At 38.9% G+C, this 14,148-nt stretch overlaps 1 protein-coding gene across 1 annotated transcript in view; it reads right to left on the reverse strand.

The window, feature by feature from the left end:
- Fbn2 (fibrillin 2) overlaps nucleotides 1-14,148 on the reverse strand; it is a 240,565-nt gene that overhangs the window by 56,201 nt on the left and 170,216 nt on the right. Inside the window, exons 26-35 of the mRNA XM_074076622.1 lie at nucleotides 13,379-13,507; nucleotides 12,490-12,615; nucleotides 10,490-10,615; nucleotides 9,941-10,063; nucleotides 9,664-9,789; nucleotides 9,205-9,330; nucleotides 7,380-7,502; nucleotides 4,869-4,991; nucleotides 3,216-3,341; nucleotides 170-292 (exon numbers count right to left, since the gene is read on the reverse strand). Of these exons, the coding sequence (XP_073932723.1) occupies nucleotides 170-292; nucleotides 3,216-3,341; nucleotides 4,869-4,991; nucleotides 7,380-7,502; nucleotides 9,205-9,330; nucleotides 9,664-9,789; nucleotides 9,941-10,063; nucleotides 10,490-10,615; nucleotides 12,490-12,615; nucleotides 13,379-13,507 (1,251 nt within the window). The remainder of the gene's footprint in view (nucleotides 1-169; nucleotides 293-3,215; nucleotides 3,342-4,868; nucleotides 4,992-7,379; nucleotides 7,503-9,204; nucleotides 9,331-9,663; nucleotides 9,790-9,940; nucleotides 10,064-10,489; nucleotides 10,616-12,489; nucleotides 12,616-13,378; nucleotides 13,508-14,148) is intronic.

A 14,148-nucleotide genomic window follows, 5' to 3' on the forward strand; every position in this document is an offset into this window, starting at 1 on the left:
GATCAATTTCATAGTAAAAAACAAATGTATCAGAATGTAATGTTCTTTTTGAGAAAAATGCATCGTCCAGTACATAGATAACTAAGCAGAAATTTGAGGGCTTTTTACATTTCGCACAGAGTATTCATTTCAAGTAAGAGAACACAATCAAACCCTCAAGTGGCCATACCTGTACAGTTCCCTCCTGTTCTGTCCAATTCGTAACCATCATCACAGATACAGTGAAACATCCCAGGCAAGTTATTACATGTTCCAAAGACACAAATATTTTGGAAGGAGCATTCATCAATATCTGAAGATTTAAAAAATTTATTGTTTATAAAAACATTTAAAAATTTTCATTTAATGTATAAAACTAATGGTGTTTTCTAACTCCCTGGATGTTTATAAGCAGTAAAAGTTTTTCCTTTTCTTTGGCTAGTATAAATGGAAAGCAGCTAATGTTTATTCATGGAACTAAGCTATAAAAGAACTATCATTTTCTTGCTACATAAGCATCCTATGTTTTTTGTGGTAGTGAGGACCAAGCCCAGGGCTTTGTGTATCTTATGCATGTGCTTTACCACTGAGCTTTACTCTTAGACCTCTGTGTCTTATATTTTAACTGTCTAGGGTTGTAATATACTTAAACTAAGAAGTGGTGACTTAAGGCATAAAAAATATAAAAGTTAAACATAAATATGATGGATGGTATGAACTTGTTCAAAGTACATTGTACACATGTATGAAGTTATCAAATGAAATCCCCTCACATTATTTATGTATGCTAATTCAAAAATAAAATAAAATTTTAAAAACCACGAACATAACACAGGAGTCAAATTGTTAGATAAAATTAAAAACAAAACCAATATCCTAATAAATTAGTGTAGATGTTTTATGATTGGTAACTTAAAATATAAAAATATATGATAATTTAAAAGTATTAATGATATCATTAAAACTATTTAAGTTTAACTTTTAAACTGCTTCTTTTCTACTTTGCAATCTGATCTGTTATCACAAAAACAGAAAGAATTCTGTTTCTAATACCATATAATAAGATGGTTCAGTGTTAGCACATTCTCATACGTTTCATTAAAATATCCCTGTTAAAATCTGAAATTCAGGTTGGGCATAATGACTAATACCTGTAAATCCTAGACTGGAAGGACTGCAATTTGAGGCCTGATGGAGCATAAAGTGAGAACTTATCTCCAAAATAACCAACATAAAAAGGGGTGGTGGGGGAGGGTCATAGCTTAAGTGGTGGAGAACCTGCCTAGCAAGCAGGAGGCCTAAGTTCAACTCCCAATAGCCCCCCCGCTCCCAAAAGAAGACATCTGAAATTCAATCTATGGAACTTTTTCATAAGGATTTAGGTTAACAAATGTGAAGTTATTGTTCCTTATTCATGAAAATGAAGGCATACATGTGTATGTACAGCCCTATAGAAAAAGGGGCTTAGATTTATAATGAGATGAGAAGTCATCAAGGAATTAAATTCCTAAATTCAATAGAAACTGTGGATGAATGAGACTTGTGGAAGACAGAACACACAAAAATAAGAAGAAACAGGTAGAATCGCCATTTTGGTATCTTAAATGCTGGTGTTCAGTGGAGCAGAGTGCCTATGTGAGGGTAAGTTACTCATGTGCCATCCTCAGTTGATCTGGCAATGGGAGGGATTTCTCCCCATAGTAGTGACCTGAGAAAACAAGCAAGTGAGGGAATACAGTGAGCAGCAACTCTTCAATGCCACATGGCGGGAGGGTCTGGGAAGAAGTTTTGGAAGAGCTTATGCCACAGTTAAAGGAACAAATTTATGGAAGGGAAATTCTGTCTAGGTATAAAGAACTCATGCTGGCCTCAGTGTTTGGCTACTGCTTGCTTGCTCCTTGTCCAGGTCCTTGCCAAGCTGACGTTGATGATAAATCAAGCAATTCCCTATTGACATTGACTCATATTTTCTACTAATTGGCTTCAGAACTTAGAAGAAGTCAGGGCTGGGGAAAAAAATGAAGCACAGTCTAGTTATCTTGTATAAAATGGATTAGATTCTACTCACTCTAGGTCAACGTAGAAGCAAGAATACCCTCAGTGTCGAATGGGCCTACTTTTCAGCCCCCTTCCTCTTATTCAATCCATATTGGTGGATATTTATGAAAACCTCACGGTGTTTTAGGTGCACATTTTTCTTTACAGCCACTTTGCTTGTTAGAGCAGAGTTAGGTTTTACTTTGAGCCTCCCCAGCTTGTACAGTCTGTGATGTACATGCTAATATTTGCCATTCCTGTTCATGTGATTAGGTACTAGAACAGAAAAGACTGTCATCTGTTTTCATTTGGTTACCTTTGCCCAGCAATTAGCCCGAGTTTATTTTTTCCTTGTTTTTATTTGTTTTGAGGCAGGGTCCCACTATGCAGACTAGGCTGGCCTTGAACTTGTGATTCTCCTGCCTCTGCCTCCTGAGTGCTGAGATTATGGGCACATACCATCACACTTCACTGAGTTTCCAGTATTTTTATAAGTTTTCTGTTTAAGCTCTACGTCATATAGATTGTTTTTACTCTTTTTCTTTCCTTTATATTGTACTCCTTATAACATAACACTTCTAAGGCCCAAACCATATGTAATGGGAATTGAGTCTAATTTGAAGGAAAAGTCCAAGTTCTTTTTCTTGGAAAGATATCACGCTAGACACAAAGTCCCAATTCTAGGAAAGGGGGCTGACGTCATAACTCAGAAGGAGACATTACTCTTCAGCAGAGGTGAAATTCTTAATGAATCCCCTGATGAGGCTTCCAGCCCCAGACATACAGACAGCAAACTCATGCATGAAGGCAAATGCCAAAAACGAGCTACTTTAGATTGTGATAAATATAATAAATAGTGGTGATTTGGGTAGGTAGTAGATCAGATTTTATAAGTTGAATAGTTTTGCCACATGTCATTCATTTAATAATAAAAAGGGAAAAAAAATGGTTAAAAAAAAAAAAGAATAAGCCAAGCTTCCAACTATTGGCTCTTGGCCAGGAAAACTTCATAAGAAGATGAAAGCTGTCTTCATCATTATTCATTCCACAAAATAATCCACGCTTAAATGAATGACTTTTATATGTGTAGCCTGTGCTGTGTATTCTGCTTCCAGGTGGAGCCCGTTCCAGCCCTTTTTGTGGTTTCATTTGCTGTAGTTGATCCAACTTGAAAATGAGTTGGAATGCTGGTGACCCACCTTGGCAGGATCTGCTGTCTGAGGCTGGAGTGAAGCCCATCTCACACTCGCAGCGATATGCACCCGGGACATTCAGGCACTGACCGTTTTCACAGAGATTTACGTTTTCTGCACACTCATCAACATCTGTGGAAGAAGTAAATTACATCTCTATTAAGTTCCAAGTTTCATGACACATTTTTTTCCTTGCTCCTAAACTAAATCAATTTTACCAGCTTGACGTGGTGCTCACTAACATGAAACAAATGAATCACATTCACCTAAATAAGGGAAAACAATCTGATAGCATAGCAAGGTGTTTAGCCTGCACCCTAACAATCAATCATGACATGATTAATGCAGATGTCTCTCACTTTTGTCTTAGTTTTCTTTAATGCCAATTTGATGTGACAGTATTATAAAAACATCATAGAGATAACCTAGAACATTGGAATCAATCGTTAGAAGATGCTTATTCATCTGAAAACATTATAAGCAAATTTATGCCTTCCTTTGTCCAAGTACTTTAAAGAAAATTAGAGACACTACAATTTTATAAAACTATTCCCATCTTAATTATGCAAACAGGCATTACTCATAGACCTTAAAGATGATCTATTTAATCCTATAAAGCAAAAAAGGGCAGAAATCAGTGTTTATTGAGGGCCACACAGTGTGCCAGTTGCCTGCCATGCATTTTTCATTGAGTTCATTGGTCTTGTGTGAGGTTCAGAGGAGGAAAACCTGAGGCTGAGAGCAGCCAAGGGAGCTGTGAGAGTCATGCTGAGCTAGTTGTGTTGGCTGAGCCCTGCTCTGACTACAGATGTGTTTGACACCAAAGTCATGCTCTTTCCTCGATACCACAGTGTGCAGAATGGCCAGGAAAGATGCTTACAAGGCTTAAAAGAAAATGATAAAATTAAATGAGCATGTTTTTCTGAAAGAGGCATCTGAAAAGGATGAGTCTGCATTTTTATATTAATTAGGAAAAATTTAGTGTATTTTTAAATGATTAAAGTGTGTACTAAAATTCAACTGAGAAGCTCTTACCTTATCAAGTGAAAATTACCAATTTGTTTTTGTTCAGCAAGATGATCTAGTCTTATATATGTGTATAATGAGACAATGTTTTATCCTTCAGGTATGTGGAAGAAATAGAAGCTAAATATCAGCTAATATTATGAAAACGTTTTAAGTTCTCTACTTGTATCATTTTGCTTAATCCTTTCAAAACTTCCTGATAAGCTACTTAAACTTCAATAAATGCATGAAATAGCAGTGATTGTACAGATCATAATCCTATGTTAAAAAGATGAATACTTTCCCCTTATCTTCCATTTATTGATTGCCCTGGCAGTAAGCAGCACAGACAAGATTTCAATCCAGGTGGCCTCATCTACACAAAATCTCCTTTTTTACCATTATCTTATGAAGCAGGATGAAGGAGTACACGACAGTAATAAATGGCATTATCTTAAAACTTCCACTAATATTTTGGAAGATCAACTCAGGCTTTTGTGTTCAATGTAAGAGAAAGATGCACATTCACTTGCAGGTCAAGCATAAAAAGAGTGGCAGTTATTTTAGTCTTTTTTAACTACAGCTTTCTTCAAATAAGTATACATAGTATTCCATGACAGCCACATCAGCACACACCTCAAGGCTGTCACTCACCTGAGCAGGTAAAGCCATCTCCAGTGAAACCTTCAGAGCAGGCACACCGGTATGAGCCTGGGGTATTTACACACTGAGCATTGATGCTGCACTGGTGGGTTCCATTAGAACATTCGTCCAGATCTGAATGCCAAGGGAATACAGCAACAAAGATCAGACATGAAAATGGAACATTTAAACACCCAGGATGCTTCTGCCATGCCTTAATTTAAATGTGAACCTGCCAAATGTAATGTGCTTTTTAGTTTATCCACAGCACCAACTCCTTAAGCTCTCAGACCCATAATCCAAAACGTCCATGCCACAAATGTGGTCCAAATGTATGAATTCAAGTGTTTTGAGAATACAAAGAAAACCAGTGTTAGAGTTCATTCTGATGTCTACTGAGGCTGAATTTTATTGCTGGTTCCCTTATCACTGAAAAAAGGATCAATTTTAAAGACACTACTGAATTTCAGAGCAGGAAAACTGGCATAGAGTTTTCAAGATTTTGTACAGGTAAGGAAACTGGGATATGATTCTTGACTTCATGCAGTCCATAGTCAAGAGGAAAAGGCAGATGTTAAGTACAGAAAAAATATTTTTATATGCACCATAAAAGAAATTACAAAGGGGCAATGATAGAACAAAAAGGGCACTGAATCTGGACTGCAGGAATAAGGAAGGACCTAGTGAGAAGGTAATTTTTAATCAATTTTCCAACCCAAAGAATGAGGAAGAGTTAGCTTACTGAACAGAAGTGGGGAAAGCTATTTCTTGCAGAAAGAATAGCATATACAGACATACAGGAGAAACACCTGCTGTGACCAAGACATTAAAGGAGGTCAGAGCGGCAGGAGACAGAGGGTGGTGGAAGATGAAGTGACAAAGATAGCAGAGGCATATGGTAAGGCCTTGTAAGCTATGGAGAGAAAGCTGGGGTTTGCCCTAAGATGCTAATTATGAAAAGATCTGTGGTTTAGGTTTCCTTCTGTTCCTATGTGATGAACAGGTTGCAAGAGGACCAGAGAGAGAATGAACAAACACATAAGGGTTCATTTTTAGTACCAAGAGATAGATAGAAATAGAGGAGATAGAGGTAGAGAACAAGACTGCTGATTGGTTTAGACTAGGCAGGGGAATGAAGATGGAAGGGACAGGATGGATTAGAATGACAGTGGGAGCACAGATTCCTGGACATTGTAATATCTCTTATATTGGAGGCAGGCAGTCTTGGAATGAATGGCTGGCCAGACTGACAGATGGAAAAGAAACAGATAAAATGGACGCTAAAAGACAGAAAACAGGAGACATAAGGAACCAGAGAAATGGGAATGAGGACATGGCTGGAAAGTTATTAAGATGAATGCTACAGAGATGGCTAGACTAGAAGTAGGTTGCTCATAAAATTAATGAAGCTATCATAGGATGTTACGTAGCAAAGTTATTTGGCAACTGTGATAATGTCCATTCTATAGTGGCTTGTAAACATGTGACAGGTGTAAAACAGATGGATAGGAAAGTATACTCAAATTAACTTACACTAATAGTATGTAAGAGATGGTAAGGCTGTTTTTAATCCTTACTGCAGGCTTATCAGATTTTAGTGAGAAATCATCACAGGGAGGTCAGTTCAGCTGGCTTTTCTATTTTAAATTGACCTGGATAATTCTTACCAGTTGGAAAAATGCTTTATTGTCAAGGGGTGTAAAACACTGAGCATTATTAAACAGCACTGTGAATGACACCAAGGGTATAATCCATTCCTGGCCACACAGCGTAGAAGACTTATAATCAGACTCCAGCTTGAGGACCTGGGAAGACATCCTTCCCCACTCTCCCTTCTTCAAATCTGGCCTCTTGGAATCCAAAACAACACTCAGATTTGTCTCTAAGAAGAATTCTGTTTTCCAGTGAGCTGATATTAATTGCTAACTATAGGCTTGAGTCCATAGTGAGAAAGTCTTTCCATTTCCTCCATTTATTTCACTTTGTTGTGTTTATTTTTATTTACTTTATTTTGGTTTTGGTGGTACTGGGGTTTGGACTCAGGGCCTTACACTTGCTGGGCAGGCATTTTACCACTTGAGCCACACCCCAGCCTCCTCCCTCTGTTCTACTTTATTTTTTGGATAGGTTCTCACATTTTTGTGCAAGGCTGGCCTTAGACCTTGATCCTCCTACTTATGCTTCCCTATAGTTGTGGACCACTATGCCTGGCTGTCACTAGGTTTTAAATCTCACTGATTACTCTATAAAAAGAGTGGAAAAACATTAGTCATTTTCTATCATACAGCTGTTTGGATCACTGGTTGCATGTGAAATACTTTTTTTTACTGAACACAATATATGAAAAAGCAGATGCCAAGGTATCCTGTTGTAATTTGACCTTTAAGGCTAACAGAAACTCTTAGGCAGAAGACATCCTTTGAGTTACAAGAGGATAATGGAAAGTGGAGAGCATGTGGGAGAACAACTGTGCAGAGAAGAGAAGAGCCTTCAGGAATGCATGCCGCTCCTCAGCAAACTCACCAATACATTTGATGCCATTCCCCACCCAGCCTTCTCTGCAGCTACACTTGAAGCTTCCTGGGATGTTCAGACAAGAGGCGTGCATGTCACAGTTGTGGGCACCAATTTCACACTCGTCCACATCTGAGAAACCAGAGTTAATATCAAAGAGATAAAACACAAGCTAATTAATTCTACTTCCAAGTATATTTTTAAAAAGGTAAAAGGTTAAATACAGAGCAACACAGAGAAAACATTAACATCACTTTTGTTTTGAACTTTTTAGACTCCAATAAGATATGAGGATCATGGCTCACACCAAGCAAACCCTTCCCTAGGAGAAATTATCAGACCCTTCTTGGTAGGAATGAGCTGACGCAGGGGTTGTCTCTGCAGGTGTGAGTGCAAAGGCCCAGACAAAACAAAATGGAGAGGACATCAGAGTCTAAGCGTGAAGAGGAAAACAGACTCTGCTATTCCCTTCTACATGTTTTCATGAAGATAAAAACAAGCCTGACTTTTCAATGAGAAAGTAGTTATTCATTCTCTTTAAAGTTATATAATGATTTATCTTTTAAAAAAATCAACTGTAATTTTTACTTACAGAGTTTTTGTAAGCTATCATTTAGGTGTGTATTTTTGTTTTTTATATTTATTTAAGAATATTTAATATTCCTTAGGGAATGGCCAGATGCTTTTACCAGTATTGTGTGTATGTGCATATATATATTACATATATACAATTGTATGTCACACACAGGACCACATACCACCTAACAACAACCTGGTCAATGGCAGACCCTATGGATGACAGTGGTCCCATAAAATGACATAGCCTAATGATGCAGCTGGTAACAAAGTTATCTTAGTTTGTATCCTCATACTCTATTGTCTATTGCCCAATGACACATTTCTCAGAATGTACCCCAATTATAAAGCAATGCATGATTGTGTGTGTGTATTTTGCAGATTTGGTTCTGCAAAGCTTTCTAGAATGTGAGCACCTTTCTGTTCAGTTTACTGATTCCACGTTCCAGCTTCTGAAATGACACATGCACACACTGCTGGCTTCCTTTCACCTCTGCTAGTGAGTCAACATGATCATTAGAGCCACTCTCATGACCTGCCCGTTTCCTGGAGGGAAAGCTTAAAGCTTGCTTGCAGCCTAAGCCTCACTGCCTACTTGGAGCAAAATACCATACAGGGCTCTTATACTGAGAATTGAGAAGCATCTAGCCCAAACCTTGACCTTGGCACTTTCTGGTCCTACTTGTATGCAAAGGGTTAAAATCAATTACTGAAGAAAAGAAAAGAGATAAAGTGAACAAAGAAAGTAGAGAGAGAAACCTGAAAAGGACAACTGAGCTAAGAGAAGAGAAGACGAAAGCAATGAAAAGTGAAGAATAAAGAAGGGAAGAAAAATGGGGGTAAGGAAGAGTGGGAAAGTGTCTAAACAGAACTTAAGACTAATCTTTTCAACTGCAAGAGCACATGACAACTGAGATCTGTCCAGGTCTTTCGGTAATTCTTTATGCCTTCGCTGGGGCAGCAGTCAGGCTACAAAAGTAAATGCCACTGCAAGAGCCACCAGAAGCCTGGCAGCAGCAGATTCTGCCCTATTGCCTTCCTTTGTGTTTGGACCCTCAGCCAGGTCTGGGGTGGGTGGTCAGGCAGTGGGTACAACAGAGATGAGCCAAATATATCAAATAGGCTTCAGGTCAGTCATTACACACACAGTCACAGCCTGGCTGTGGGAAATGGTCTAAAAGAGGCAAGGGAATGATGATGCTGGATTGACCTTTGAACCTAACAAGCTGAAACCTAGAGGACAAAGCTTGAATCCTACCTGTGCATCCCGTGGTTCCTTTCTTCACTGAATATCCCAGCTGGCAGTGGCAAATGAAGGATCCCTTGGTGTTCTCACATTCCCCGAACATGCAGATGTTCGAATTTAAGTCACACTCATTCACATCTAGAAAATTCATTTTCAAGATGTTGGTTAGCATGTGTTCATCATTGTAATTTAAAAGCTATTTTTTAACCGAACAGCAGAAGACTGAAATCCACATTATTCAATATTAAAATATAATCCACTTGCAAGACCAGTATTACAGAAAAATATACTATTTGTCTTTAAGAATTTTTTTCCAATAAGTTTTCCTTTTTCAGATCTTACTGCTTTAGTAAAATGGCTCTACTTTTTAAAGGAACAACTGGAAAACCCTTTCTCTTTTCATGTTTGTGTGTGTGAATTTGGGTGTGCATCTGTGTGAGTAAGGATTGGTCCCCTGCTTAAGACACCCACCAATGCATGTTTTCATGTCCATCGAAGCCATGAAGCCATCATAACAGAGACAGCGATACTCTCCAGGAATGTTGGTACATTGGCCACCGTCACAGATATCAGGATTGTTTTCACATTCATCAATATCTGGTGACACAAAGTTAATATCAAAGAAAACCAAATAAACAAGATGTCTTTCACCAGTCTCAAATATATTTTCTCCATTCAGTTCTATTCTACAATCTCTCATGCCACATTTGTAAGATCAAATTATTTCTGTGTGTTTTCTTTTCTGTACCTGCACAGGATCTCCCATCTGGCATCAGGGCATAACCTTCACTGCAGCTGCATTCGTAGCTTCCTTCTGAATTGGTGCACTGGGTGTCACAGCCGCCATTCATTATCATACACTCATCAATATCTGTGAAAACAACACTGCAAATATATTCTGTGCCAGGTCTACTTCCTTAAATTTTTTCTCCTTTTTAAACAGATATAAGTAACTTTAGATTTTTCTCCCTACTATTTGTAATGGCTTAGCACTAGTCTTCCATTAATCTTTCTTAGCTCTTTTTCACTTCCTTTTAGATAGCATTCCATTGATCTTTAGTACTTGAAGATTAAAGAACTCAGAAATACAGTAACTATGGCATTCAGAGCATTTTCTACAATAAGACCAATGACTTCCCTGGAAAACCTACAGACTGTGGCACCCTGGAATTCTGTCCCCATTCTTAGATTCATTTTTAGGACAAAGAAATCCCATAGACTTTCACAGATATTGACTGCCAAAATTTTTTTAGATGATATGAGAGCTATGAGTTATAGACCTGCTTGGTCCCCTCACCTGTACAGCCCTGGCGGTCTGGCGTGGCCTGGTATCCAGGATTGCAAGAACACTGATAGGTTCCAATCATGTTCACACATTTTCCATTCCTACAGAGATTGTCACTCAAGGAGCACTCGTTAATATCTACAAAAGATAAACAGAATTGATGCTTTATGTACAAGCCAAACCACTAAAACCACCAAGAAAGGTATTCACTGGAGCAAAGTTCTCCAAAGGGGTGTGTGTACTTCAGGGGAAGTAAGATATCTAGGGTGTTTTAAGAAAATGCTGGAATCTCTACATCTATTTATTTCTAACTACAATATAGCTATATAGTAGAATTTCTACAATTATGGAGCTGTTCTCTAGCTATGCTGGCTAATATATAGCCACAGGTGCTACTGAGTCCTCAAAACAGGGATAGTGTTAACTATGGAAATTTTACTGTTATTTAATTTTCATGAAAATTACACAGCCATATGTGATTAGTAATTACCATTAGACCACACAAATACAGCACATGCCAGAAATGAAGCTTAGTACTATCTAATTTGTGAATTTACTGTGACATGCTTGCCTGGTCTTCATTAGCTGGTCAAATGTTGTCTGCTTAAACTATCTTCAGGGAAGATGCTGGTTCCAGAAAACAGAGGCATGACAGTAAGACCTACACTTGTTTATTTGTTATCATCATGTGTCTGGATATGTAGATCGACAGATTATATTGTTTATTTTAAAATAAAGTAACCCTCATAAAAAGGGCAGGCGCCTTAAAAAACTTAGGCAAAGAGATGTGGAATAAATTAGTACTAACATTGCAATCACAAAAGAACAGCAAGAAAATGGTACAGTGACCCACTGCTTTTTTGCAAGCTACTTGTCGGACACAGTATCAGTTAAAAACAATGACAACAGACAGTAATCAGATGTAACAGGAAAGTCATTCTGGCTTCTCAAAATTACCAAGAAGAGTATGCAATATGGACTTATGCTTATGATCAATAAATATGTATTTTATGTTGTATAGAAATATACTTTATATTATACATTGTACCTTTAGGGGGTACTTTTTCAGCTATGAGATCCATGAAAATTAAGTAACAAAATAAATGGAACTTGGAACAGATTCCTGAATCACTATATCACAATATGTCCAACCATGAATAAATGTTCTGTAATTACCAGTGTGGAAAAGGTTTTATACTACTCTTAAAGTAAAAAAAAAATTTAAAAGTTTTTAATTCATCCTTTTAAAATGTCTGTTTTAATTGCTTAAGATTCACCTCATATATTAGCACAGCAATATATATGGCTTGTAAGAAAATACATGTGTATTGGAGAGGTGTGCTCAAATTATTTCTAAAATAGAGTATGTAATTTAATCTGATTTATTTGCTTTGAGTTTCAAGAATGAGTCCCCATGAAGAAAATATTTTATGGCCACATCAAAGTTTGAAAGCCAGCACAATGGAACACAGTGAACTCTGAGGGTGTCTTTGCATTTATGAAAACAATGGAATGTTCAAAGACCAGCCCTTAGTGCCCTTCTGCCCCCCTGACATCCCTACTGAGCTCAAGGCCAGGGAAGAGACCATATCACATATGAGTAGAGTTGTGAGCAGACACAGGGTATAGGGAAGGCTCTGTCTGAGTGGATAAGCAAGATGTTGGGCACAGGATGCACAGTGCACATGTGGACAACCAGGGAGCAGTCCTGAGCAGCTTACCCCTTCATCCTGCCCGGAGGGTGGGACTACATGGCCTTGCACAGAGTCCTTCACACAGGGACCAGTAATTGTGCTTGCAAAGAAGAGGAGGCTAACCAGATTAATACCAGCTCATTAATATATGGTAGAAGTGCCCTGTGAACACAGCCTGAATCCAGATGGAGGAAATCCAAATGTCCAGCTTATAATAAGATAGATTTCATGTGCCCCAGAGCAAAACAGTTGTAGGAAGTGAGTCCTAATCTTTACCCATTGTCCCCCCCGGGATTATGTGCTGAGGAGACAACTCACCCACACAGTCCTCGCGTGATGGTGATAGCTCGTGTCCCAGTGGGCAGTCACACTGAAAGCTGCCCTCAGTGTTCACACAGGTGCCACCCCTACAAAGGAGAGGGTTACGTTCACATTCGTCAATGTCTGAAAGGTAAAAACGTGAGAGCCATTAAAGAACTCTGAGGAAAAAACATACACACATACAGCATGGGAGAAAATATTATCTGGGGTAAGCGTGTGACTCCCAATGCAAGAGATACGCTTAATCAGAGATGAGTTAAGCTCTCCTCATTTTATCAGTAAGAAATTTGCAAAAAATCTACTTTTAATGATAGTAAGTTCTGGAGAAATTTACTTCTATGAAACAAGCAGATTTACAAGAGGTAATGATAGATGATATTTGCTTTATATTGCCATATGCCCAAGACACGTTGATGTCAGTTATTCTGGCGTATGTATCTCTAATCAAATGTACAAGAAAAAAAATCTTAGACTCGTAACTGACTCCATTTTGTGAGATGAATCCTCTAAGGTACTGAAACAGTGACCTAAAAGTTTGGAAATACCCTAAAGGTTCATAACAGCACACAAATAAGGGACATATCACAGGATTAGCATTGACAAAACCCAAATCTTGGGGTCACATCATAAGGTCATCCATTAAACTCAATAGTTTCTGTGCTGATTCTATAATAAACAGAATCCAGTCTCATTAAGGCACTTGAGGTTGGGGCTCCCAAGAGTTATGTGGGAATAGATTTCCTGTGTGACATTTAAACTTCAAACCTCTTCTCTCTCTTGCCATGGCACCCCAACAAGCATACTGTTCACCCCTCTGAGAGGAGATGCCAATGAGCCTGTGCTAAACTGGTTTTAGGGGTGACCAGGAAGGGCTGCCCATGCTTACCCATGCAATTCTTCATCATCATGAAACCACTTTCGTAGCCTTCGAAGCACTCACACTCAAAGCTGCCAGGTGTATTGACACAGACCCCACTGCCACAGAGGTCAGGAGAGATCCTGCACTCGTCGATGTCTAATCCCCAGGTTTGAAAGAAATAAAAACACAGAATGAGATGAGAAGGCATTACAGGCCAGACAGGTGGATGTGGCCTTGCACATGAGGGTGCCACACACTGAAATGGGGCAATCAGTGGCTAAATAGAGGGATGTGTTTCAGGAGATCAGGTCCAAGGGGACCAGGCCTTAGGCACATTCCTTTCCCCAACTGCCAAAACTGTCATGGCCAACGGGCAGGTGGTACCTCTTTACCTTTAAGAATTCTGGAATTGTGGATTTCTCTTTGTGGCTTAGACATAGTGATAGAAGGATGAACCAAGCAACTGTGATCTGGACCCAATGAGGCAGGTGGCAAATGTGGAGGCAGTGCGTCCATGGGATAATGCCCAAGTGTGACCAGGAGGCACTGCTGCACTAGCCCAGGGTAGGTGCTTGTGAGGATGGAGCTGCTGCTCTGTGCAGGAGTGGCTGGCAGAAGAGACAGGCAGCTTCAGAGGCCAATGAAGCCAACCAACTCAAGCCAGGGAGCAGACATACATGGCAAGGCCTGGCAGTAGGTCCCAGTTTATGTTTTTGTATTACATTCAGATGTGAAGCACTTACTGATCTAATTTAAAAAAAAAAAAAAGGAAAAATGATTTGATTCTGGTTTGCTAT

The sequence above is a fragment of the Castor canadensis genome, chromosome 6 (assembly GCF_047511655.1).
Source record: "Castor canadensis chromosome 6, mCasCan1.hap1v2, whole genome shotgun sequence".
NCBI lineage: Eukaryota > Metazoa > Chordata > Mammalia > Rodentia > Castoridae > Castor > Castor canadensis.